Source organism: Mustela nivalis (assembly GCF_964662115.1).
Source record: "Mustela nivalis genome assembly, chromosome: 12".
Taxonomy (NCBI): Eukaryota; Metazoa; Chordata; class Mammalia; order Carnivora; family Mustelidae; genus Mustela; species Mustela nivalis.
Genome location: NC_139031.1, coordinates 48,703,001 through 48,726,544, shown reverse-complemented (window position 1 = coordinate 48,726,544; position 23,544 = coordinate 48,703,001). Strand labels below are relative to the sequence as shown.

At 39.9% G+C, this 23,544-nt stretch overlaps 1 protein-coding gene across 2 annotated transcripts in view; it reads right to left on the bottom strand.

Annotated features, from left to right (window-relative positions):
• Positions 1–544: 544 nt before the first annotated feature.
• Positions 545–23,544, bottom strand: part of GSDME (gasdermin E) — a 73,506-nt gene continuing 50,506 nt past the window's right edge. For both annotated transcript variants that reach the window (XM_082693732.1, XM_082693731.1), the window contains 4 exons: positions 22,287–22,414; positions 20,321–20,516; positions 4,127–4,200; positions 545–1,408 (listed from right to left, as the gene is read on the bottom strand). In XM_082693732.1, the coding sequence (XP_082549858.1) occupies positions 1,178–1,408; positions 4,127–4,200; positions 20,321–20,516; positions 22,287–22,414 (629 nt within the window). In that variant the 3' untranslated portion in view covers positions 545–1,177. The remainder of the gene's footprint in view (positions 1,409–4,126; positions 4,201–20,320; positions 20,517–22,286; positions 22,415–23,544) is intronic.

Here is a 23,544-nt window from a genome sequence, read left to right as displayed (position 1 = left end):
CTTAAAGGAGCTTCCCACTGCCTTGTGATACATGTGTAGCTATATGTTTACACAAGTAGGTTCTTAGAAAATCTGCCATCAATTTTTTTGTTTATAAAACTTATTTCAGAAAGACAAAAAGGCATGTATAGTGCCACTGTTGTAGCACAACTATTCACTTTGGCAGATTCCTTTCCAGTTTGTTATAAGGTGCTTTTTCTGTTGTTGCCACACAGTGTACAACTCTCCTTTTTTTTCATGTATTGGAAGTATTTCCATAAGATTTAGTCTTATTTTTGAGGTGATGAAAGGGTTATTTTGTTTCATTTCTTCCATGTTAATGCTCATTAAAATCTGAAGAGCAGAAAAGAGAGAAATAGATGATGTTGAGGTTAAAAAAAAAATGTGCTGAGTAACACATTTATCTTTCAACAACTGCTACTTCTATCCTCCCTGCTCCTAAGGTAAGACTAATTCTAAGAGGAAGTCTTGGCTACTTTTTGCTAAGGAAAAGTGGTTTCAGGTCCCCAGTAGTTGGTGGCAATGGAATCAGAGGCACTAGAGAAACACTCCAAGTTATTTATAGAAGAATTTCAAACAGAATGTAAAATATACACAGTTCCCTTTGATACAGTATATAGTATTTTATAAATTAAAAATCGAGAATGCATGAGAAATCAGCATTGTTCTAGACATAGCATACAAAAAAAAAAATGCAATACAAAAAAAAATGCATACAAAAATGTCTATAGCTAGACCCCTAAGGAAGGGGGTCCTGCTACTAGAATAGTGTAATTTTGTTTAGCAGAGTATATGTACTATAATGGCATTTACAGTTCATTTGTCAATCAACACATCTATAACACAGACTCTTCTATTAATTGTCTTCCTATAGCATTCACGATTTAAAATTAATTTTTGGATCAAAGTGTCATATTCAGCTGTTTTTGTATAGCAGAAAGAAATAAATGGACCCATTTTTTCTGTGAAAAAATCTGTACACTGGCTTAGAATTCTCAACCATCCTCTAGCTCTTCAGATGCTAGAATCTAATTTAGACACTGGGTCACCAGCATAGGCCTTTTATGAAAAACTGTTTATAGAGTACCTAATGGCTAAACTCAGTAGTATCTTAACAATGCTGGAAAATACCCAGCCTTGGCTGATAACACGTATTTGTAATTCACATATGATGCTATTAATGTGCTCTGCTTAAAGCACAGAGTCCATTTAGGCTTATATAAAGAATTAGTGGGAAAATGTTAGGGTCCTTCTGGGTGACAACTTTAACAGATGACTGCAGTCTCTCCAGGTTCATGTCAGCTGAGGCAAACAAACGCTGCACAATCATAAACCTTTCCATATCCTTCAGAGGAGCCAAGTCTGGGTTTTCAAGATCAGATATTCCATCATCAGAGAGAGCACGGAGCTGAAATGACACATTTAAGCAAATTCACTTAAAAATGTTACAGACAATCCACATAGCTAAATAATAATGTACTTCTAGATGATTATGGGGAAAAATTAAATTGTTATTGTTCTTTAAATTCCCCAAGTGGTGCAGAAAAACCCTTAAGATGTAACAAGAGCTATTTCTCCCAGTCCAGGATCTTACATCTGATTTTTCCAATTTGCCTGGAGTTCTGACTGAATCTCCGTTCTGAATTTTACCTTCTTGATCCCTTAACTTTAGGAGATGAGAAACTTCAGAATGTAACTTTCCCATAGAAACAGTATGTATGGTTTGATTTTTCTTTTTATTTCTTAAATAGTTGCTTGATCATGTCAAAAGGGTAGGTACCACTGTTTAGTAATGCTTCCTGCCTAAAGAACCTTTGCCCTTGCTATTCCTACCTGGGACACTCCCTCTAGAGTTCCATGTAAACCCTTTTTCTCATCTCTCATTGTCTTCTGCAATGCCTCTTCAGAAGGGTCTTTCCTACTCTCCCTTCTACCCCCATATCCCAGCCACTATTACCCTACTATATTTCTGAAACTATCCTCTTGACAGTAACTGTTTATTCTGTTTTCTAAAACCTAAGCTTTTTAGGAGCCCAGGGCCCTCAATGTGTTGAATGAATGTTAGCTCTTCAGAGAGGCCACTTCAGATGCTACACTAATTTCAAGTTTTCAGAACATTTGAAATTTTGTGACACTTTTTTTTTTTTTTTTCAATTGTACTCTACATTAATCTCATCTGGTTTTGAATGCCTGGTAAAAATCAAATTGGCTAATTTTATAGGTTTACTTATTTTTTTTTAATTGTCAGTAATTATAAAGTATGTATGAATTTCAACTGAATCTGAAGGGAATCCAAAAGATTTCCAAAAATGTCCAAAGCAATGCTAACCTTACTAAAAGCTTGCCCTGAAGGGCAGCAGTCACTTGACTATAAAAATACTTAACCTTATGGGTCTACACCATGTAGATTTACCAACTACCACTCACACAGTGTTACCACAGGCTTTCTACCAGCCTTTGGCCAAGATCAGAAACTCTCAGTTTTGCTTTAGAAAGTGGATTAGGCCTGCTATCTGGTAGAAGAATCACATCCCAGTAATTAAAGAATGAGCTCCACTAGCGCAGGCGGCCCACAGCAGACTGTGTGTCTGCAGTCTGGGCAGCATCCAGGTTCCTTTTCTGAACAGCTGCCAGCCCCACGTGCCCACAGGCACTTATAGTCACGCAAAGGGTGGTGGGGCAAAATTAACAGCCTCCACTGATGATTCTACCTGATGCTATTCTATAAGTTTTTCTGAAAGGCTCTCGAAGTTACTCTGGCCACCAGACAAGAGAACATAGGGATGCAGGTACATTTGACACCCAAATTCCTTCAGGAGGCAGGAGCCTATCTAGGGCAGATTATGTGAAGATGCCCAGGAAATTGTTTAAAGGAAAATGTTTTCTTTGTCTATGTTAAGCAGCCCTGGAAAAGCAAACGACTCTATGGGTGGATTGTTTTGTGTCAGTGTAGAATACCAGTTATCCTGGAACTCCAAATGTGTCCTCCTGGCTACTCTAGGACCAACAAAGAAGAACTTGGAAGGAACACGAAGATCAAATCTAATGCTGACTGCAAGGAAGATGACAAGTGTGAGTTTGTTGGGAAAGGGAATTAGCTAATGTGTTCTTGCGATATTTTGGTAATTTTGTAAATCTTACTCAGGGTAATCTGGGAAATGCTAAGCACTCACCTACTGTCATCCTAATGACCACACACAGGTAATGGTACTTATTGTCTCTGTATCCCAACTATACCACCAGACTTGACCCACAGCTGGCTCCAGAACATACATGCTGGCATGTTTCCAAGTAGTTCAGTTTTAGTGGTCAAAGTATAAGAACCCAGCATTCCTCTGGTGGGTAGAAACAACTTTCATTTGTGAATAGGTTCCAAACTGCTCCTTATTCAGAGGTCTTTGCTATACACAGAAATACCTAAGGCACTAGTATTAGTGGTATTAGTGGATGGGTAACAAATTTCAAGATCCTGGCCAGGCATTTAATCTTGATGCCTGCTTCCTAGATCTGGGAGCAGAGCTCTGAGCTTTGCTCTTTTGAGCCTACAGAGCAAATTGGTCTGGGCTATTGGTAATTAACCCAGCCAGGTGTGCTCAGCTACCCTGCCCCAGGCTGAACAACATCTGCCCATCTGGACGCCTCATGGCTCCTTCTATTAATGACCCCGTTTGTAATTTAAAAAGGAAAAGCTTAATCTTGACTTGCTAGGGTTATGGTCATCATCACATAACTCTTGCTCTTGCCATGAAATTTCTTTAGAACATAGAGCTGAATCAAATCAGTCTAGCCCTAGCACTGCCATTGCAACTAACAGGGTGTCAGGCCCCTTCCCTGCAAAGTTGCAACCGAACCTTAGCCAAAATTCGGTCTCCAAACAGTGGGAAAAGCTTGAGATTTAGAATCTAATGAGAGAGCTCTGCAAGCAAGATCTTTGTACAAATGCTTTTCTCTCAGCCTCAGTCTTCCTATAGGGTAGGATGTCTGGTGTGATGTGGATGGTGTATAAAAAAAAGTCAGGTTAGTAATAACACTTGGTTTAACCCATTTTGAGGGGCTACTGTAGATGAAAAATCCTAAAGGTGTTTTATCAGTTGTTAGTGCCCATCCCCACTGAAAGGTTCCTTACCAAGTGACACAGCGAAGGAATAATCTGGAGTTTACAGCAAGCACCCAGCAGAGCTGCTGCATTATCTGGCATTTCTGCAGGAGACAAAAATCAGTCAGTGTCCAAAAAAACAAAACCAAAAAATCCATGGGAACAGATCAGCCCCTGAATTGTATCTAATTTATACTTTAGTGCTTTCCCAGCAGAGGACATGCTCAGTAATCACTGAATAATGAATGAATGGTGCTAAACAGGCAGCAAAGGCCTTTTAGAAAATAGATGTTGGAATAAAGTAACGAGCTCTGTGTTCACTAGAGGATAGTCCTTGACATTTCAGCTTGCCAATCAAGAAGAACTGTACAGACTCTAGAAAAAGGAAATCATATTGAAAAGTAGAACCTATCTTTTCACAAAGGAAAGAAGGAAGCCCCTGCCCCTCCCAAAGTCAAAGCAAAGGCTTTGAAGGCCAAGAAAGCAGTGCTGAAATACATCTTTTTTTTTTTTTTTAAGATTTTATTTATTCATTTGAGAGGGGGAGAGAGAGGGAGAAGCAGACTCCCTGCTAAGCAGGAAGCCTGACATAGGACTTGAACCCAGACACCTGACTGAGCCACTCAGGCAACTCCACATGTCATCTACTTTTTGACAGCCCAAATATCTTCAAAAGAGTGCACCCCAGGAGAAACGAGCTTTACCACTAGGCCATCATCAAGTTCCCCTGATTACCAAGTCAGCCATGAAAAAAACAGAAGACAACATACTTATGTTCACTGTGGATATCAAGGCCAACAAGCACCCAATCAAGCAGGCTGTGAAGCTCTTTGACGTTGACATGACTAAGGGCAAAACCCTGATCAGACCCCAGGGAAAGAAGGTGGCATATGTTCAACTGGCTCCTGACTATGAAGCTTTGGATGTTGCCAACAAAACTGGGATCATCTAAACTGAATCTAGCTGAATTAAAAAAATATGTATATATATAAAATATATATAAGCTAGGATTTGGTGACAAGAGCTGTGTTTGATTGCTGCTACAAATTTGGGGTGTGACTTTGAGTATACCTCTATGAGCATGTTTCCTCCTTTGACCAACCATAGTTTGGTTTTTGCAGATGTCAGAACAGGGTAAAATATAAAGGTTTCCACTTGGGTCGTTAGTCATTTTGGGGAGAAGAATGCAATGTGGGTGGACTAAGGAGTAGCACTGCAGAACCCCCCAGCCCACCACTAGTTCAACACAAGGGACACCAGTGACAGAAGTAGTTGGTGGAGAGCTGCACCAGAAGGGCCCTGCCAAGTCTCAGGGAAAGGGAATCCAAGTCAGTGTTATTCAAAATAGATTTTAAATACCAACCAGGATAAAACAGATGCAGTTTCCAAAACAACCAAATCCCTCAGGGTATAACCTTTGAACTGAGAAAGCAAAAGAGAGGAGAGTGTCACCTGCTATATCATCTGGCCCAGGAACCACTCAAGAACCTGTCTTTTATAAAAAGCATGCCACTGAGGTTCTGATCCAGCAGAGTACAATGCAACATAGCCTATTCCCAAGGAAGGAAGGCTGCTAGGAGGATGGGGCAGCTCCAGGGAATGATCCTGCTTGAGAATCCCCTAAAATTTCATTTAAATATTGTGTGTGTGTGCATTTGCCCACAGAAAAGGTCCACAGTCAACAAATTATCAAGGAGGCCCTTATCCCCAGTCAGGAAGATGAAGCTGGGATGTGTCCCCTGGTGGAAGGATCACAGCACTGGAAGAGCAATGACAAAGTCACCTGGGACATGAAGTCCTAGCTGAACCACTGTCACACATCACCCCCATAGTTCATGCTTCCATTCCCTCACTTTTCAGGTGGCTCCTGAGTTCCATGTAATAATCATCATCTACAAAGATCAAGTAACAGCATCTGCTTTATAGAGATTACCAACTAATTTTACTACATTAATTTCCTGCAGGCACAGATAATTATTTTCTCCTACCTCAACACTCTTCCATATTATGACTCTGTTTTACAAATGACACCAAGGGAGTTCGTGCTTAAGGTCACTAAGTGGTTGAGGTGGTGTTGAGAAAGTGTTCAAGAGACAGGCAAGATGCTGGGGTTGAACTGCTTTAAACAAGTCAAGCATGAAGAGGCCGGTTCAAAGTGGAAATGTTGGAAGATCCTGAATTCAATTCCAGCTACATACAGAACAATTGCCTTGGAAAACAAAACTACCAGAGCACCTTCTACACATCTGGCAAATAAAATTGACATCTAAGCAAGTAGGAAAGGCTGAGACACAATCTCACCATAAACCCCACCCTGGGCACAGTGACCCAGAATAGGAAGGGAACTAAAAAGCTCTCTGAAGAGCAAAGAGTTTGAACCCCACTGGAGAGACCAGCTCCCCAGATATCTAGCTTTGAAAGCCAATGGAGCTCATGTTCTTGAGATCCACAAGGCTGTAACAAGCTGAGAAATGGTTCTTAAATGTCTTGCCCATGAACCTATCTGCAAAAAGTCAGCCCTTTGAAAGGTGTCCAGACTCTCTGAGAAAGAGATTTGTTATCTTAAAGCAGCAATCTGGAGGACAGACCTCTCAAAAGATCAAGGAGCCTGCTGGAGTACACTGTGAGGATGGCGGCCAGTGCTTACCATATTTGCATCCTTCCTCTGCCACACTCCAAAGGAACAGTATCTCCTGGAGAGATGCTATTACACAAGTCTGATGCTCTAGTTTTTATGGCTGCTAGCCAGTGAATACCTCTTGATCACTTGGCTCTGGTGGCTAGCAGGCTTGAGAGCCTGGGCCCTATGGGACTGTAACAAATGGAGAGAGAGTTCTTGACTGACTACTACCCCCCTAGTCTTTCTGTGATAGAGGCCTACTTGTAGAAGGAGGGGAAGATCGCAGCTGAATAGGAGGACCCAAGGTTTGCCTCATTCCACAAATATAATTAGGTAACTATCATATCATCCTAAATTCCTCAGAAATCTATCTGAAGACTGGCAGAAAAAACTCCACAAATAAAGGTAGAGAAGAGGCCACAGCAATCAAGGTAGAAAGAACAGAGATGTGGCTTCGGAGAGAAATGGATATGGCAAAAGCAGTGTGAAAGGAGCCATGGTCACAGAGAAGGGCAAAAGATATACTAGCATACAGGAGAACGCACAGGGAAAACAAATCCCCGTAACAATTGGCTTGGAAAGCAGAAGGGCTCATATTTTGTGACTCCATTGCAACCAGTGGTGCTGAAAGCCGGGAGTTTTAAAGGTTACCATGCTTGGCTCTAGGAGAGCTTGGAGGACATTGCCTGTCTCCTCTCCAAGGGCAGCTGCAAACAGCCTGTGAACATAGAGCCTGGAGACAGGAATGTGAAGAGTACCTAGAGCACATAGTGGAGAGGTTGCTTGCTCATCAGAGAGACAGGGTTCATGGAGAGACCCCCTCCAAGAGTATAGAAACTGGCCATCTGTGGGAGCCGACATAATGCAAACACATGGTCTTAATTCACTTACACCAAACCCTGTGGTCTGGAAGAATTGCCCTTTCCATTCATGCTTGCCTCAGTCTCAGGAGAGTAGGCCCCTCCCCAAGAAGACTGCCCCAAGCTCCTGCCAACACTGCATCTCCTGATCTGCAAGTTTGGAGGCCTCAGTTCCCATGGCAGCAGTGAGAGATCTCATTATATGCAGACAAGAGCACACCTAGGTAAAATGTGCCACATACAAACCAGAGACCAAACCCTGCCCACAACAGGCAAATGACTAGTCTGAAGGATAAAGACACCAGGACACATTGGAGACACTCCCAGAAGTGCTGGGTCATGGGAAACAGGACACAAAATACTGTAGCAACTATATGTAGGACCTCTTCTTCATAAAATCATTACCCTCAGCTATAGGAGACAGAACTAACTTTACTGACACAGAAACAGAGAATCTGTCCAAAATGAAAAAAGACATGGCTATGGCCAGAGATCAAAGTGAAACAGATATAATAGCATGCCTAATAAAGAATTTAAAGCAGTGATCAAAGGAATATGCACTGGACTTGAGAAAAGAGTGAAGCACATCAGTGAGACCATTAACACCGAAGGAATAACATAGCAGAGATAAAGAGCCCAATAAAGTGAGAAATGTGCTTTATGGAATAAACAGCAGGCTAGAAGTACAGGAATTAATGACCTAGAAGACAGAGTAATCAAGTTGAACAAAATAGGGGGGGAAAAAAGAATCCTGCAAAATAAGAACAGACATAGGGAACGCAGTGACTCCATGAAATATAATGTTCGTATTTTTGAATCCGAAGAAAGAGACAAGGGGGCAGAGAATTTATTTGAAGAAATAGCTGGAAACTTTCCTAAACCAGGGAACTTAACATATCTAGGAGGCACAGAGAAACCCCAAAAAAGCAGATTTACACAAAGACATATTGTAATTAAAAAATAAAAACACAGTGATAATGAAAATGTATTAAAAGTGGTAAGACAAGGAAGAGTGTCATATACAAAGAAAACCCCATAAATTAGCTGTCAGTGGATTTTTCAGCATAAACTTTCCAAGCCAGAAAGAAGTACACCATGATATATTCAAAGTGCTGAATGGGAAAAATGGCATCCAAGAATACTCTGTCTACCAAGGCTAATATTCAGAGTAGAAGGAGATAAGAGTTTCCCAAACAAAAACTATAAAGAGCTCACAACGACTAAAGCCTGCAAGAAATATTAAAGGGAACTCTAAGTGGAAAAGAAAGACCAAAAATTATAGTATGAAGGTAGAAAACACAAAAAGCACTAAAATTGAGTATTTTTGTGAAAAATCAGTCAGGGCTTAGTGCCTGGATGGCTCAGATGGTTAATTAAGCACCTGCCTTTGGCTCAGGTCCTGACCCTGGGGTCCTGGGATCAAATCCCACATTGGGCTCCTTGTTCCTTAGGGAGTCTGCTTCTCACTCTGCCTCTCTCTGTTCCTCATGAATAAATAAATATAATCTTTAAAAAAATCAGTCAAGGAACTCACAAAATAAAGGATGTAAAATATGACACCATATACCTAAAACACGGGGATAGGAGGAATAAAGAATGGGTTCAAACATAAACAACCATCAATTTAATATAGACTATGCAGAAGATGTTATGCCACAAATCAAAAACCACTAATGAATATGCAAAGAATTTTTTAAAAATCCAAATATATCACTAATGAAAACCAGCAAATCATAAAAGATGAGAGGATCAGAAAAAATGTCCAGAAACTGCACAGCAAGTTAAAATATATATATATACACACGTATACATAAACACATATATACCTATATGATTACATTTACATATGCATTTATATATACATAAATACATATATACATATATATGGCAATAAGTACATGTCTATCAATAATATTTTGGAATGAGGTTTGCACCTGGGTAGTTCAGTTAAGTGGCTTTTTTTTTTTTAAGACTTTATTTATTTATTTGACAGAGAGAGATTCACTGAGAGAGGGAACACAAGCAGGGGGAGTGGGAGAGGGAGAAGCAGGCTTCCTATTGAGCAGAGAGCCCGATGTGGGGCTTGATCCCAGGACCCTGGGATCACGACCTGAGCTGAGGGCAGACACTTAACGACTGAGCCACCCAGGTACTCCATAAGCATTCAGTTCTTGATTTTGGTTCAGGTCATGACCTCAGGGTCCTGACATCAAGGCCCAAGTCAGGCTCAGTGCTGGGTGTGGAACCTGCTTAAGATTCTCTCCCTCTCTGCCCTACCTGTCTTTAGAAAAAGACAAATACATACCTTGAATGAAAAAAGGACTACATTTTCCAAGCAAAAGACATAAAATGACAGATTAAAAAAAACAAGACCAATCTATATGCTGCCTACAAGAAGAGTCATTTTAGACATAAAAACACCTGCCAAGTGAAACTGAGGGGATAGAGGAACATTGATCATGCAAATGGATGTCAAAAGAAAGCTGGAGTTGCAACACTTATATTGGACAGAAGACTTTAAAACAAAAGCTATAACAATAGACAGAAGACCACTATGTAATAATAAAAGAAATGATACAACAAGAAGATATAACAATTGGAAATACTTATGCAGTCAACATGGGGACACTCAAATACATAAAACAGTAACAACAAAATAGGGAAATAATCTATAATAATAGTAGGGGACTTTAATCCCCACACATCAAAGGACAGATCATCCAAACAGAAAATCAACAACAACAATAACAAAAAACAGTGGCTTTGAGAGACACAATGGACCCGATGGATTTAACATATATTCAGAATATACCCTCCTAAAGAAAGTGTATTCTCTTCAAGTGCACATTGAACATTCTCCAGAACAGATCATGTATTAGGCCACAGAACAAACCTTTGAAACAAATTTAAAAAGATCAAATTCACACCATGCATCTTTTCTGACTACAACATTATGAAATTAGAAGTCAACAAGAAAAACATCTGGAAAGACCACAAATACAAGGAGGTTAAATAACATTCTACTAAATCATCAATGGGTCAACCAGGAAAAGAAATAAGTACTTGGTTGGAAACAAATGAAACTGAAAACATAATAGTCCCTAAAAACTTTGATGCAGCAAAAGTGCTCCTAAGAGGAAAGTATGTAGGAAAACAGGCCTACCTCAAGAAGAAAAATGTCAAACAACCTAATCTTACACCTAAAGGAGCTAGAAAAAGAACAAACAAAACCTAAAGTCAGCAGAAGGAAGAAAGTAATAAAGATTAGAGCAGAAATAAATGATATAGAAATGAAAAAATAGAAAAGCTCAATGAAACAAGGAGCTGGTTCTTTGGGGGAAAAAAAAAAAATCAATAAAATTGATAAGTCAACCAGCCAGACTTATGGAGAAAAAAAAGAAAGGACCCAAATAAATAAAATCACAAAAGAGAGATTAGAAATAAACACCACAGAAATATAACTGTAAGAGAATATTATGAAAAACTATATGCCAACAAACTGAACAACCTAGAAGAAATGGATAAATTCCTAGAAACATAACCGACCAAAATTGAAGCAGGAAGAAATAGAAAATTTGAAATTACCAGCAACAAAATTGAATCAATAATTTAAAAATTCCCAACAAAACTCCAAGACCAGATAGTTTCATAAGCAAATTATACCAAACATTTAAAGAAGAGTTTTATCTATTCTTCTTAAACTATTCCAAAAACTAGGAAAGGAAGGAAAACTTCCAAATTCATTCTATGAGACCAGTATTAGCCTGATGCCAAAATTAAAGACGCCACAAAAAAACAAGAACTACAGGCCGAGATCTCTGATGAACATAATGCAAATATCCTCGACAAAATACCAGCAAACAGAATCCAATAATACATTAAAAAAATCATTCACCATGACCAAGAATTTATTCCTGGATTGCAAGGGTGATTCAATATTTGTAAATCAATCACATAACACATCACATCAATAAGATCAAAGATAAGAACCATATGATAATTTCCAATAGACACTGAAAAAAGCATTTGACAAAGTATAACATCCATTCATGGCAAAAACCCTCAATAAAGTAGGTATAAAGGAACATAGTACAACATAATATAGGCCATTTATAAAAAACCCACAGCTAACATCATCCTCAGTGGGGACAAACTGAGAGCCCTTCCCCTAAGGTTAGGAATAAGACAATGATGTCCACTCTTGGCACTTTTACTCAACATAGTACTGGAAATCCTAGCCACAGCAATCAGACAACAACAACAACATAAATGAAAGGCATTCAAATTGGCAAGGAAGAAGACAAACTTTCACTCTTTGCGGATGACATACTATATATATAGAAAAACTGCTAAAATGGATAAACAAATTCAGTAAAGTAGCAGGATACAAAATCAATCTATAGATACCCATTGCGTTTCTTTCCTTTTTTTTTTTTTTTTTTAAGATTTTATTTATTTGATAGCAGGGGGAGTGACAGGAGAGGGAGAAGCAGGCTCCCCACTGAGTAGGGAGCCTGATGCAGGGCTCAGTCCCACCACCTTGGGATCATGACCTGAGCCAAAGACAGACACTTAACCAACTGAGCCATCCAGGCACCCCTGTTGCATTTCTATATACCGATAATGAAGCAGCAGATAGAGAAATTAAGGAAACAGTCCCATTTATTGTTACACCAAAAATAATAAGATACTTAGGAATAAACGTAAACAAAAAGATAAAAGATTGTACTCTAAGAACTATAAAATATTGATGAAAAAATTGAGGACAATATAAAGGAACAGATTTTGTGTGCTTGTATTGGAGAAACAAATATTGTTAATATATCTACACAACCCAAAGCAATTCTACATATTTAATGCTATCTCTATCAAAATTCCAACAGCACTTTTTACAGAACTAGAACAAATAATCCTAAAATTTGTGTGGAACCACAAAAGACTCCTTATAGCCAAGGCAGTCTTGAAAAATCAAAGCAAAGCTGGAAGCATCACAATTCTGGATATTAATTCATTATATTATATTCATTATTATTCATTATATTACATATATATACAATTCATTATATTGTAAAGCTGCAGTAATCAAAACAAGATGATCCTGGCACAAAAACAGACATATAGATCATTGGACCAAAAGAGAAGACCCAGAAATAAGCCCACAATTATATGGTCAGTTAATCTCAACAAAGCAGGAAAGAATATCCGACGGGAAAAAGACAATCTCTTCAACAAATGGTGTTGGGAAAACTGGGCAACAACGTGCAAAAGAATGAAACTGGACCACTCGAAATGGATTAAAAAGCTAAATATAAGTCAGGAAACCCTGAAAATCCTAGAAAAGAGCACAGCAACTATTTTCTAGGTATGTCTTCTGAGGCAAGGAAGCAAAAAGGCAGCAATGGAGAAGATATTTGCACTGTCCTCTCTATTAAAGGGTTAGTATTCAAAACTTATACAGAACTATATCTCAACATCCAAAAAACAATCCAATTAATCTCATTTTTTATGAGAAGACGGGGCACCTGGGTGGCTCATTGGGTTAAAACCTCTGCCTTCAGCTCAGGTCATGATCCCAGAGTCCTGGGATGGAGCCCCGCATGGGGCTCTCTGCTCAGCAAGGAGCCTGCTTCCTCCTCTCTCTCTCTGCCTGCCTCTCTGCCTACTTGTGATCTCTGTCAAATAAATAAATAAAATCTTTAAAAAAAAAAAATGAGAAGACATGCATGAATAGACATTCCTCCAAAGAAGACATAAAGATACCAACAGACACATGAAAAGATGCTCATCATCAGGTAAATGCACATCAAACCTACAAAGAGATATCACCTCACAACTGTCAAAACAGCTGAAATCAACAACACAAGAAGCAACGGGTGTTGGCAAGGATGTGGAGAAAACGGAACCCTCCTGCACTGTTATTGGCAATGCAAACCAGTACAGCCACTGTGTGGAAAAAGTATGGAGGTTTCTCAACAAGTTAAAAATAGAATTACCCTAACATCCAGGAATTGTGCTACAGGTATTTACCTAAAGAATACAAAAGCAGTAATTCAGAGGGGTACATGCAAACCTATATTTATTGCAGCGTTATTTACAATAGCCAAGTTATAGAAGCAGCCAAGTGTCCATGGATAGATGAATGAATGGAGAAGATGTGAGATATGTATACACATACACATATACACACACAATGGAATATTACTTAGCCATAAAAAGGAATGAAATCTTGCCATGCCCGAGTACATGGATGTTGCTAGGGAGTATAATGCTAGGTGAAACAAGTCTATCAGAGAAAAACAAATACCATAAAATTTCACTCATGTGGAAATTAAGAAACAAAACAAATGAACAACAACAACAACAAAAAAAAAAAAAACAAGAAACAGACTCTCAACATAGAGAACAAACCGATGGTTACCAGAGGGGAGGTGGATGGGAGGATGGGTGAAATAGATGATGGGTATTAAATAATACACTTATCATGAGCACTGAGTAATATGTATAGAATTGTTGGATCACTATATTGGATACCTGAAACTAACATAATGCTGTATGTTAACTATACTGGAATTAAAATTTTAAAGTTAATAAAAGAAAAAATGTGTAATTCTAAATAGTAGTAAAAATACTATACAATAATTTGTTAAGGCATACACAAGATATAAAGGTATAAATTGTGACATCAAAACCTTAAAATGTGGTGGAGGAGGTAGTAAGACTGTAGGGATTTTAGAATGCATTCAAACTTTAGTTGTTACCAACTTAAAATAGACTATTATAGGGGTATAAGGGTGCCTGGGTGGCTTAGTTGTTTAAGCATCTGCCTTTGGCTCAGGTCATGATCCCAGGGTTCTGGGATTGAACCCCACCTTGTGCTCCCTGCTCAGTGGGCAATCTGATTCTCCCTCTCTCTTCCTTTGTCCTCCCCTCAGCTCGTGCTTGCTCGCTTGCTCTCAAATAAAATCTTTTAAAAAATTACTTATAAAAATAGGTTTTTATATATAAGCATCCATGGTAACTGCAAAGCAACAACCTATAGTAGATAGAGAACAGAATGTAAGCATACAACTATAGAAAATCATCAAAAGAAGAGAGCAAGAGAAGGAACAAAAAACTACAAAACAGCTGCAAAATAATTTTTTTTAAAGATTTTATTTATTTATTTGACAGATGGAGATCACAAGTAGGCAGAGAGGCAGGCAGAAAGAGATGGAGAAGCAGGATCCCTGCTGAGCAGAGAGCCCGATGCAGGACTTAATCCCAGGACCCTGGGATCATGACCTGAGCCGAAGGCAGAGGCTTTAATCCACTGAGCCACCCAGTCACCCAATAATTTTTAATAGCAATAAGTATATACCTATTATTAAATTAATATAAATTTATAAATATAAATGGACTAAATTCTCCAGTCAAAAAACATAGAGTGGCTAAATGGGAAAAATACTTAAAGATCCATCTATATGCTGCCTACAAGAGACTCACTTAAGATGTCAAGACAGGACTGAAAGTTGGTAAAAGGTATTCCATGTAAATGGAAACCAAAAGAAAGGGGGCATAGCTAAATTTAAACAAAATAGACCTTAAAACAAAAACTGTAATAAGACAAAGAAGTACATTATATAATGAGAAATGGGTCAGTATAACAAGAAAATATAACACATTTATGCATTCAACACAGGAGCACCTAAATATATAAAGTAAACATTAACAGACTGAGGAGAGAAATACACAGCAATATAATAATAGTAGAGACATCATACCCCACTTATCAGAGATAGATCATCCAGACAAATTATCATCAGGGAACGCTCAGCCTTAACACATTAAGATGGACTTAACAGATATATACAGAATATTCCCTCGGTTAGATCACATGTTATGCCACAAAACAAGTCTTAATAAATTTAAGAAGACTGTGATTGGAAAAATGCTCAGTGTGATTTCAGCAGTATAAAACTAAAACCAATTAACAGAAGAAACTGGAAAAGTCACAAATGTATAGACATCAACAATTAGAAGTGAAATTATTGAAATTAGAAGTCAAAGGAGAATTCAAAAGGTACCTAGGGACAAATGAAAATGGAAATATAATATACTGAAACTCATTAGATGCAGTAAAGGCAATTCAAGAGGGAAGTTCATGGCAATAATTTCCCTTAAGAAACAAGAAAAATCTCAAATATACATCTAAATTTATACCTGAAAGAACTAGGAAGGGAATAATAAACTTAGCCCAAACTTAGTAAAAGGAAGTAACAAAAGATCATAGTGGAAATAAATGAAATAGAGACTAGAAAGACCAATACGATTAAGAGCTGGTTCTTTGAAAAGATAAAATTGATAAACCTTTAGCTATACTCACCAAGAAATAAAATACTCAAGTAAATACAATCAGAAATGAAAGAGAAATTACAACTGATAACACAGACATAAAAGGATCTTGAGAAACTACTATGAGCATCTACACACCAACAAACTGGACATGCTAGAAGAAATGGATGAATTCCTCCAAACATACAACTGACCAAGACAAAATCAGGAAGAAATAGAAAAACTGAATCAGTAACGAAAAACCTCCTAACAAACAAAAGTCCAGAACCAGATGGCTTCATGGGTGAATGCTATGAAATATTTAAAGAAAAATTAGGGCAACATCTTCGGGTCCCCTCCCTCCTTGGGAGCATTATACTATTACTTTGTTACAACTCAGTAAGTCACTCAATAAACCTTACTTTGCTGCCCACCAAAAAAGGAAAGAAAAGAAAAAGTAACAGGGGCACCCGGCTGGCTCAGTTGGTGAGCATGTGACTCTTGATGTCAGGGTCATGCGTTCAAGTCTCACACTGGACATAAAGCTTACTTAAATAAAAATAAAATCTAAAGAAAAACTAATGCTAATCCTTTTCAAATTCTTGGAATCTCCTTTTCAAGGCCAGTATTACCATGACAACAAAACTAGACAAGGAAGCCACAAGAAAATTGACAGACCAATATCCCTGATGAACACAGATGCAAAAGTCCTCAACAAAATATTCACAAACTGACTTTAATGGTACATTAAAATGCTCATACACCATGATGAAATGGGATTAGTTCCAGGAATTCAAGGATAGCTGAACTTCCACAAATCAATCAACATGATACACCACAGTAACACAATGAAGGATAAGAATCATGATCATCTCAATAGATGCAGAAAAAGCATTTGACAAAATTCAACATCCATTTATGATAAAAAACAACAAAAAAAAGTTGTCAATAAAGTATAGGGGTCATGCACCTCGACATGAAAAGGCTATATATGACAAGCCCACAGCTAACATCATTAATGGCGAAAAGCAGAAAGATTTTCCTCTAAGATCAGAAACAAGACAAGGATGCCCACTCTCACCACTTTTATTCAATATTGTATTAGAAATCCTACCCAGAGCAATTAGGCTAGAAGAGGAAATAAAACACATCAAAACTGGAATGAAAGAAGTAAGACAGTCACTATTTACAGATGACATGGTACTATACATAGAAAATAAAGACTTCACCAGAAAAACTATTAGAATAAATTCAGACAAGTTACAGAATACAAATCAATATACAAAACTGTTGTTTCTATATACTAATAATCAGAAAAGAAATTAAGAAAATTCCATTTGTAATTACATTCAAAAAATATAACTAGGAATAAATTTAATCAAGGAGGCAAAAGACCTCTACACTGAAAACTACAGGAAAATGATGAAAGAAATTGAAGAAGATATAAATAAATAGAAAAATAGTCTGTGCTTGTGAATTGGAAGAATATGAATGTAATATTAATGTCCATACTACCCAAAGCGATGTACAGATTAGATGCAATCTTTATCAAAATTCCAATGGCATTTTTCACAGAAATAGAAAAACATGTATGGAATTCTAAAACATGTATGGAACCACAAAAGACCCCAAATAACCAAGGCAATCTTGAGAAAGAAGATCAAAGCTGGAGGCATCACATCATCTTATTTCAAACTATATTACAAAGCTGTACTAATGAAAACAGTATGACACTGGCATAAAAACAGACTATATAGCTCAATGGAACAGAATAGAGAGCCCAGAAATTAAACCCATTTGGACCATTAATTTACAACAAAGAGCCAGAAATGCACAATGGGGAGAGGATAGTCTCTTCAGTAAGCGGCACTGGGAAAACTGAACAGCCATATCCAAAGCCATAAAGAAAGAAACTGAATCACTATTATACACCATACAAAAAAATTAACTCGAAATGGATCAAGGATTTGAACATAAGCCTGAAACCATAAAAATCCTAGAAGAAAACAGCAAAGGTAATAAGCTCCTTGAGACTGCGTTTGGTGTCAAATCCAAAAATATCATCACTAAGACCAAAGGTAACAAAACCAAAATTAAGTAGGACTACATCAAACCAAAGAACTTCTGCACAGCAAAGGAAATCAAAAAATTAAATGGCAACCTATTGAATGGGAAAAAAATATTTACAAAGATAATTCTGAGAAGGTGTTAATGTCCAAAATATAAAAGGGCTCATGTAACTCAATAGCAAAATAAAATGAAACAAAAAAATCCAAACCATTTGATTTAAATAAGCAGAGGATCTGCATGAAAAGGCACTTAATGACTTAATGGTACTAATCTTCAGAGAAATGCAGATCAGAATCGCAGTGAGATACTACCTCACACCCGTTAGAATGGCTATTTTTCAAAAAGACAAGAAATAACAAGCATTGGTGAGGATATGGAGAAAAGGGAATCCTTGTGCACTGTTGGTAGGAATGTAAATTAGCGCAGCCACTATAGTAAATCATGAGCATGTAATGTACAACATGATGTCTATAGTTACAACACTATACTGTGTTTGAAAGTTGCTAAGAATGTTAAAAATTCTATAAGAAAAATTTTAACTATGTATGGTGATGGATATTAACTAGACATATTGTGATCATTTTTTTTTTAATTTTATTTATTTATTTGAAAGACGGAGATCACAAGTAGGCAGAGAGGCAGGCAGAGAGAGAGAGAGAGGGAAGCAGGCTTCCTGCGGAGCAGGGAGCCCGATGCGGGGCTCGATCCCAGGACCCTGAGATCATGACCCGAGCCAAAGGCAGCAGCTCAAACCACTGAGCCACCCAGGCGCCCCAAATTGTGATCATTTTACAATGTATACAAATATGGAATCATAGTATACCTTAAACTAATACGATGTAGGTTTTATCTCAATTTTTAAAAGACATGGTGAAGCTGGTAACTGGTGTTATTCAGAAATCTGCAGATAGGACTCAAAGAGAGGCCATTTTCCATTCCAGTATTTTCCCCAGGCTCTAAAGAGAGAAGACTGTTTTCATAAAAAGAAAAGGGCAACTCAGAAGGGCAGAGGATTAGGAGCAACACTAATGGAAGGTCTTTACAATGAAAGAGCTGATCTGACCTCCGCAGTGACTGACATGTAAATGAGATAACAGTTCAAAGAGATGCAAGAGGGCATGGTGGGTTAGGAAATTGACTATTTTCAGCTGCACTTCAAGATTCCACTAACCCCAAGCTTCCAGCTCAGGAACAGCAAATAAGTCTCATGTTATGAGTCAACTCCCAGCGGCTCCCTGTGTGCAAGGTTTCAGTGTGATACATTCATGATGTCAGACACATGCTGCATATTTCATATCACTGAACTAGCCGATTGATAGAAATATTTCAATAAGTAATAAGGTATGTGAAGAAAATGCCCTCCACATGCTGGAACACTCTGGGCAATAGATTAGCCCCTGATAGAATGACTATATTTAAAAACTCTAGTACAACACTGATGTTAACTTCAGGAGCAAAAGCTCTCTGGTGATGTTCCACAGGCCTCTATCTTGTGTCCTGTCCCAGCCAAAACTTTTATCCATGACTTAGATAGAGAGCATCTAAACCTGAGAGAGGGATCCTCTCTGACTAATTTTGTAAAAACTGAAGATCTCCTTGCCCTTTGTTCTTCTCCGGCACTGGGGAGGAACCATAAATGCATCCTGAAATCAGTACCTCAAATAATATCACCAGGAAGCAAAGTTGTGGAGACAAGGATCAAGGCTGATGAGCCAGGCAGGTCTTGCCTTTCCTTGAAGGAAATGAAAGCCCACACAGAATGGCTACCTTCTGATATCGCAACCCCTCTGGCATGGGGAATCCTGGATGGCAGTGGTAGAGGAATGGCAGGGCAGGGTCCACTGCTAGGTGATAACTCCATGGCTGTGCCCCTGGGAGAGCCATCTCAAGATCAGGGTAGAGGGTTGTGTTGCTATTGGGCCCAGCATCCTAGTGTATCAGGATGCTCTCCACATCTCCCTGCCCAAATGTCCACAAAGTGGCCAACAAGTTTGCAAAGAGGATCAGAAGTACCAAAACACTAGGGGAGAGAGCAGGTGCCAGATGAAAGCCATGGCCACGCAGCAGTGTCAAAGCCCAAGAGTGAACCACAGGCTATGTTTGAGGAGATGCCTTCCTGTGTTGCTGAGGATGTGTGCCGGTAGACAGCTCTCCCCAGAGGAGGAGAGAGACATGAGAGGAGACTGGTGTCACACAAGTCTGTGGTTTTTCACAGCAGTCATAAAAGCTTCCTCAGCTTGCCACTTACCGTCCCTGTACTGCTGAAAGGGAGGGAATAGCATGTACCAATTCTTCCATATACCAAATCTTCCAGTAAGCAAAGCAATTTCAAAGTAACAACAGCATTTCTTTCTTTTTCCATACCTGCTAGTGCACTGACCAGGAAGTAGGCTGTAGAAAAGAGCTTCTGGTTGCTGACTGCATCCTCCAGGCCTGGACACCCACCCTGCACTCTGTACCCGACCAAGCATAGGAAAGCTGTGAGGTCCTGCTGCTGTGGGGGCTTCAGCTCCCCCAGTGTTGCCAGTGGGGATGACAGGCCACTGACCACATCCTCACACTGCAGGGGGAAGAGAAAAAAGAAAGATCTAGTAAAGCCAAAGGCCAAGCTGAGCCTCTGCCCCACGACAAGCTGCTGCTTACCCTTCCACTATCTCCCAAGTAAAGAAAGCCCTGTATTCTTTTCTGTTTTGAAATCACTAATCTTTCATAAGTAAACAGGCTTGCCCAGTACTATTCTTTCACGGAGAAGGGAGGAGGGATGCAGGAACTATGGATAGAACCTTTCAGGACAAGGCAGGTTCTGTCAGGAACAGGTGACTATAAGCAGAACTAAGGAGGGGTACATAAAAGCATTGTCCCATTATGGTTCTCCAGCTTTAAACCTGGGCACACCAACCACCAACCACATTCCCAGCCGGGCGCAAGGCAGCATCAGTCATCCACACTGGGCCACTGGGAGGTGGGTGGCCGTGCCAGGGAGGGCCACCTCAGCCAGCTCAGCACCACCTAGCGAGCTCGCTTCCATCGAAACCTCCACATCAGATGCATTCATAGAAAAGCTCACCGGCCCCACCTGGGCAGCTTGCTCCCGCACCTGACAGGGCAGCTGATGTTCTTTCCAAAGGATACTGATCTGACATTTCCCTCTTGTAAGGAGCTATGTTAGGAAGTATGAGTCGGTGGGCTTTTTGAAACATCTGTGTTCTTGGGCTAGCACACCATCCTGCGAGCTCCAGATCCTCCAGAACACCCAGGTCTCCTGGATGGCTGGACTGTTTCTACAACTGCAGATTCCATCACTGGTAGCTAAGCTCTTTTGCCACAGCCCAGTTGCAAGAGGGAAAAATAGCATGAATGGTCCCCTGAAACCAGTAAGCATTGAATCAGAAAATCAGAGTTCAAAAACTCTGAATAACAGAATAACAAAACAAAACAAAAAACTAAGTCATCTTAACAGTGCCCCAGCCTTCTTAACAAAGGAGCACAAAGTCTGGCAGGTTGGCAGCTGGTGTGTCCTTTACCATTTGTACAACTAATAGTTAAGGAACTCAACCTCTCCAGAAAATCCTTCTGCTACAAAACAGAAAAATACAAAGGCCTGCTTTTTAATCTATCCTAAGTAGAGTAGGTTGACTTATTGAACTCTACCACATAGCCCCCTTGTAGTGGGGTTGAATTGAGGCCCCTCAAACATAGGTTTACCTAGAACTCCAGAGTATGACCTTATTTGGAATAAGAGAAAAAGTTTTTGAAGATATAATGAAGGTAAGGATCTCAATACGAGATGCTCCTGGACTGGAGTGGGCCCCGTATCCAATGGTGAGTGTCCTTTAATGGAAAAAGGGGAGGACACTGACACAGGATAGAGGCATGGGGAGACATGGAGCAGTGTGGCCATAAGCCAAGGAGCATGAGGGGCCACCAAAGCTGGAAGAGGCAAGGTAGTGTTTTCCACCTGAGCCTGTGGATGAAGAAAGGCCCTGCTGACATCCCAGCTCCAGACTTCTGGCCTCCAGACCCAAATCTAACAGAATAAATTTCTGTGGTTCCAAGCCACAGAGTTTGTAATAACTTGTTACAACAGCCCTTAGGGAACCAATCTACCCTTTGACACCTTACATCAGGCACCTTTTTTCAGTTAGAACACTAAGGACCTGGGAATAAGAAAAAAAAAAAAAAAGAAGCAGCAGCAGCTTAAGGTTTAAAGGAGGTGAGGACATTTCATATACAATCTTATCCCAGCTCACAGCTTTATCCCAAGAGATCTAGTCTGTCCACTTTCTGCAACCCTAGGTGGAACGCTAGCCTGTGAGCTCCCTGCTCTTACCACTTGCTCCAGGGCCCTGAGTAGCTCTTCATCAGACAGGACGGCCTGGAGGACGTGGCTCAGCGCCGACTGCTGCTGTGCCGGCAGCTCTGTAAAGGGACGGAAGTTCTGCTCCAGGAGCAAAGTGGCTGTGAAAACAGAGAGCACCCAGCCTCATGACGGAACAAGGGACAGCAGGCTTTCTGCAGTCACTGTCCTCGGTTCTCATAGACACTTCCAGGAGCGGGGCCAGTCATGCAACTTGAGCCGGACCTCGAGCTAGTTACCGCCCGGTGTGTTCTCAATAACCAGAAGGAGGGGGATGAAAAGAGGCAGAAAAGAGAGGGCCACCCGGATTTGCTTCAGACTTCCCTCTTCCCTCCCTAAACATTAAGTCTATTTTCTAGAAAAGTCTGATCAATTATTTAGACTCCTCTTTAGCATGATCTCTATAGAAGCAGGTATTCAAGGCGGAATTACTAACCTTCAGTACTTTTACAGGGCTTCACAGCCAAGCAAATCCAAAGCCATTATTTTCCTTGTCCTTTCTTCTAATAACACGCAGATTTCATCCTTTAATATTTAATGCTTCCTTCTCCAACTCTGGCACCCTGTTTTCATGGCAAACACAGCCATTTCACTTTTCCCACTCCTTATTCTTCACCCATCCTGGGGACCAGGCACACAGGATCTGCAGGATGCTTGAGGCTCTCTCCTTAAAATCCTTTTTTTTTTTTTAAGACACTGCAACACTTCTAGTAAATTAAGCCCAGTGGGGCTTTACAAGCAAGATTTGATAAACCACAGCTTTTACATGCAGGGATGCGTACTAATACGCGACGCACCACACCTCTGCTGATGGCAAATTCCAGCACAGCTGTCGGCCCCATGGACAGAAGAGGTCCCATCATTCCCTGATAGATTCAAAAACTTCCCTATGAACACAGCTGGGTCTTTGCCACCCCAGCCTAGAGATGAGAGCTTTCTGGGTTGGGCTGGGGTCTGAGAGCACAAAGGCCAGGCTGCCCCGCATCCTACTCCTGCTTCACAGGCCCAGCCATCCCACGTCATCCCAGGCTGACTAGAATGGCCAGCTGACAGGGTGGATGATGGGAAAGGAAATCATAAGGAAGCTGCAGCCCACAAATGGTCTCATCACTTCCCTGGAGCACAGTTCATGGCTGCGGGGCTGCTCTGCTGTGTTCTAGCCCATGGCAGTGTTGAAGCAGCAACTGGGAGTCGGACCTAATCATCAGCCTCAAGGAAGCAGAGGAGGGGC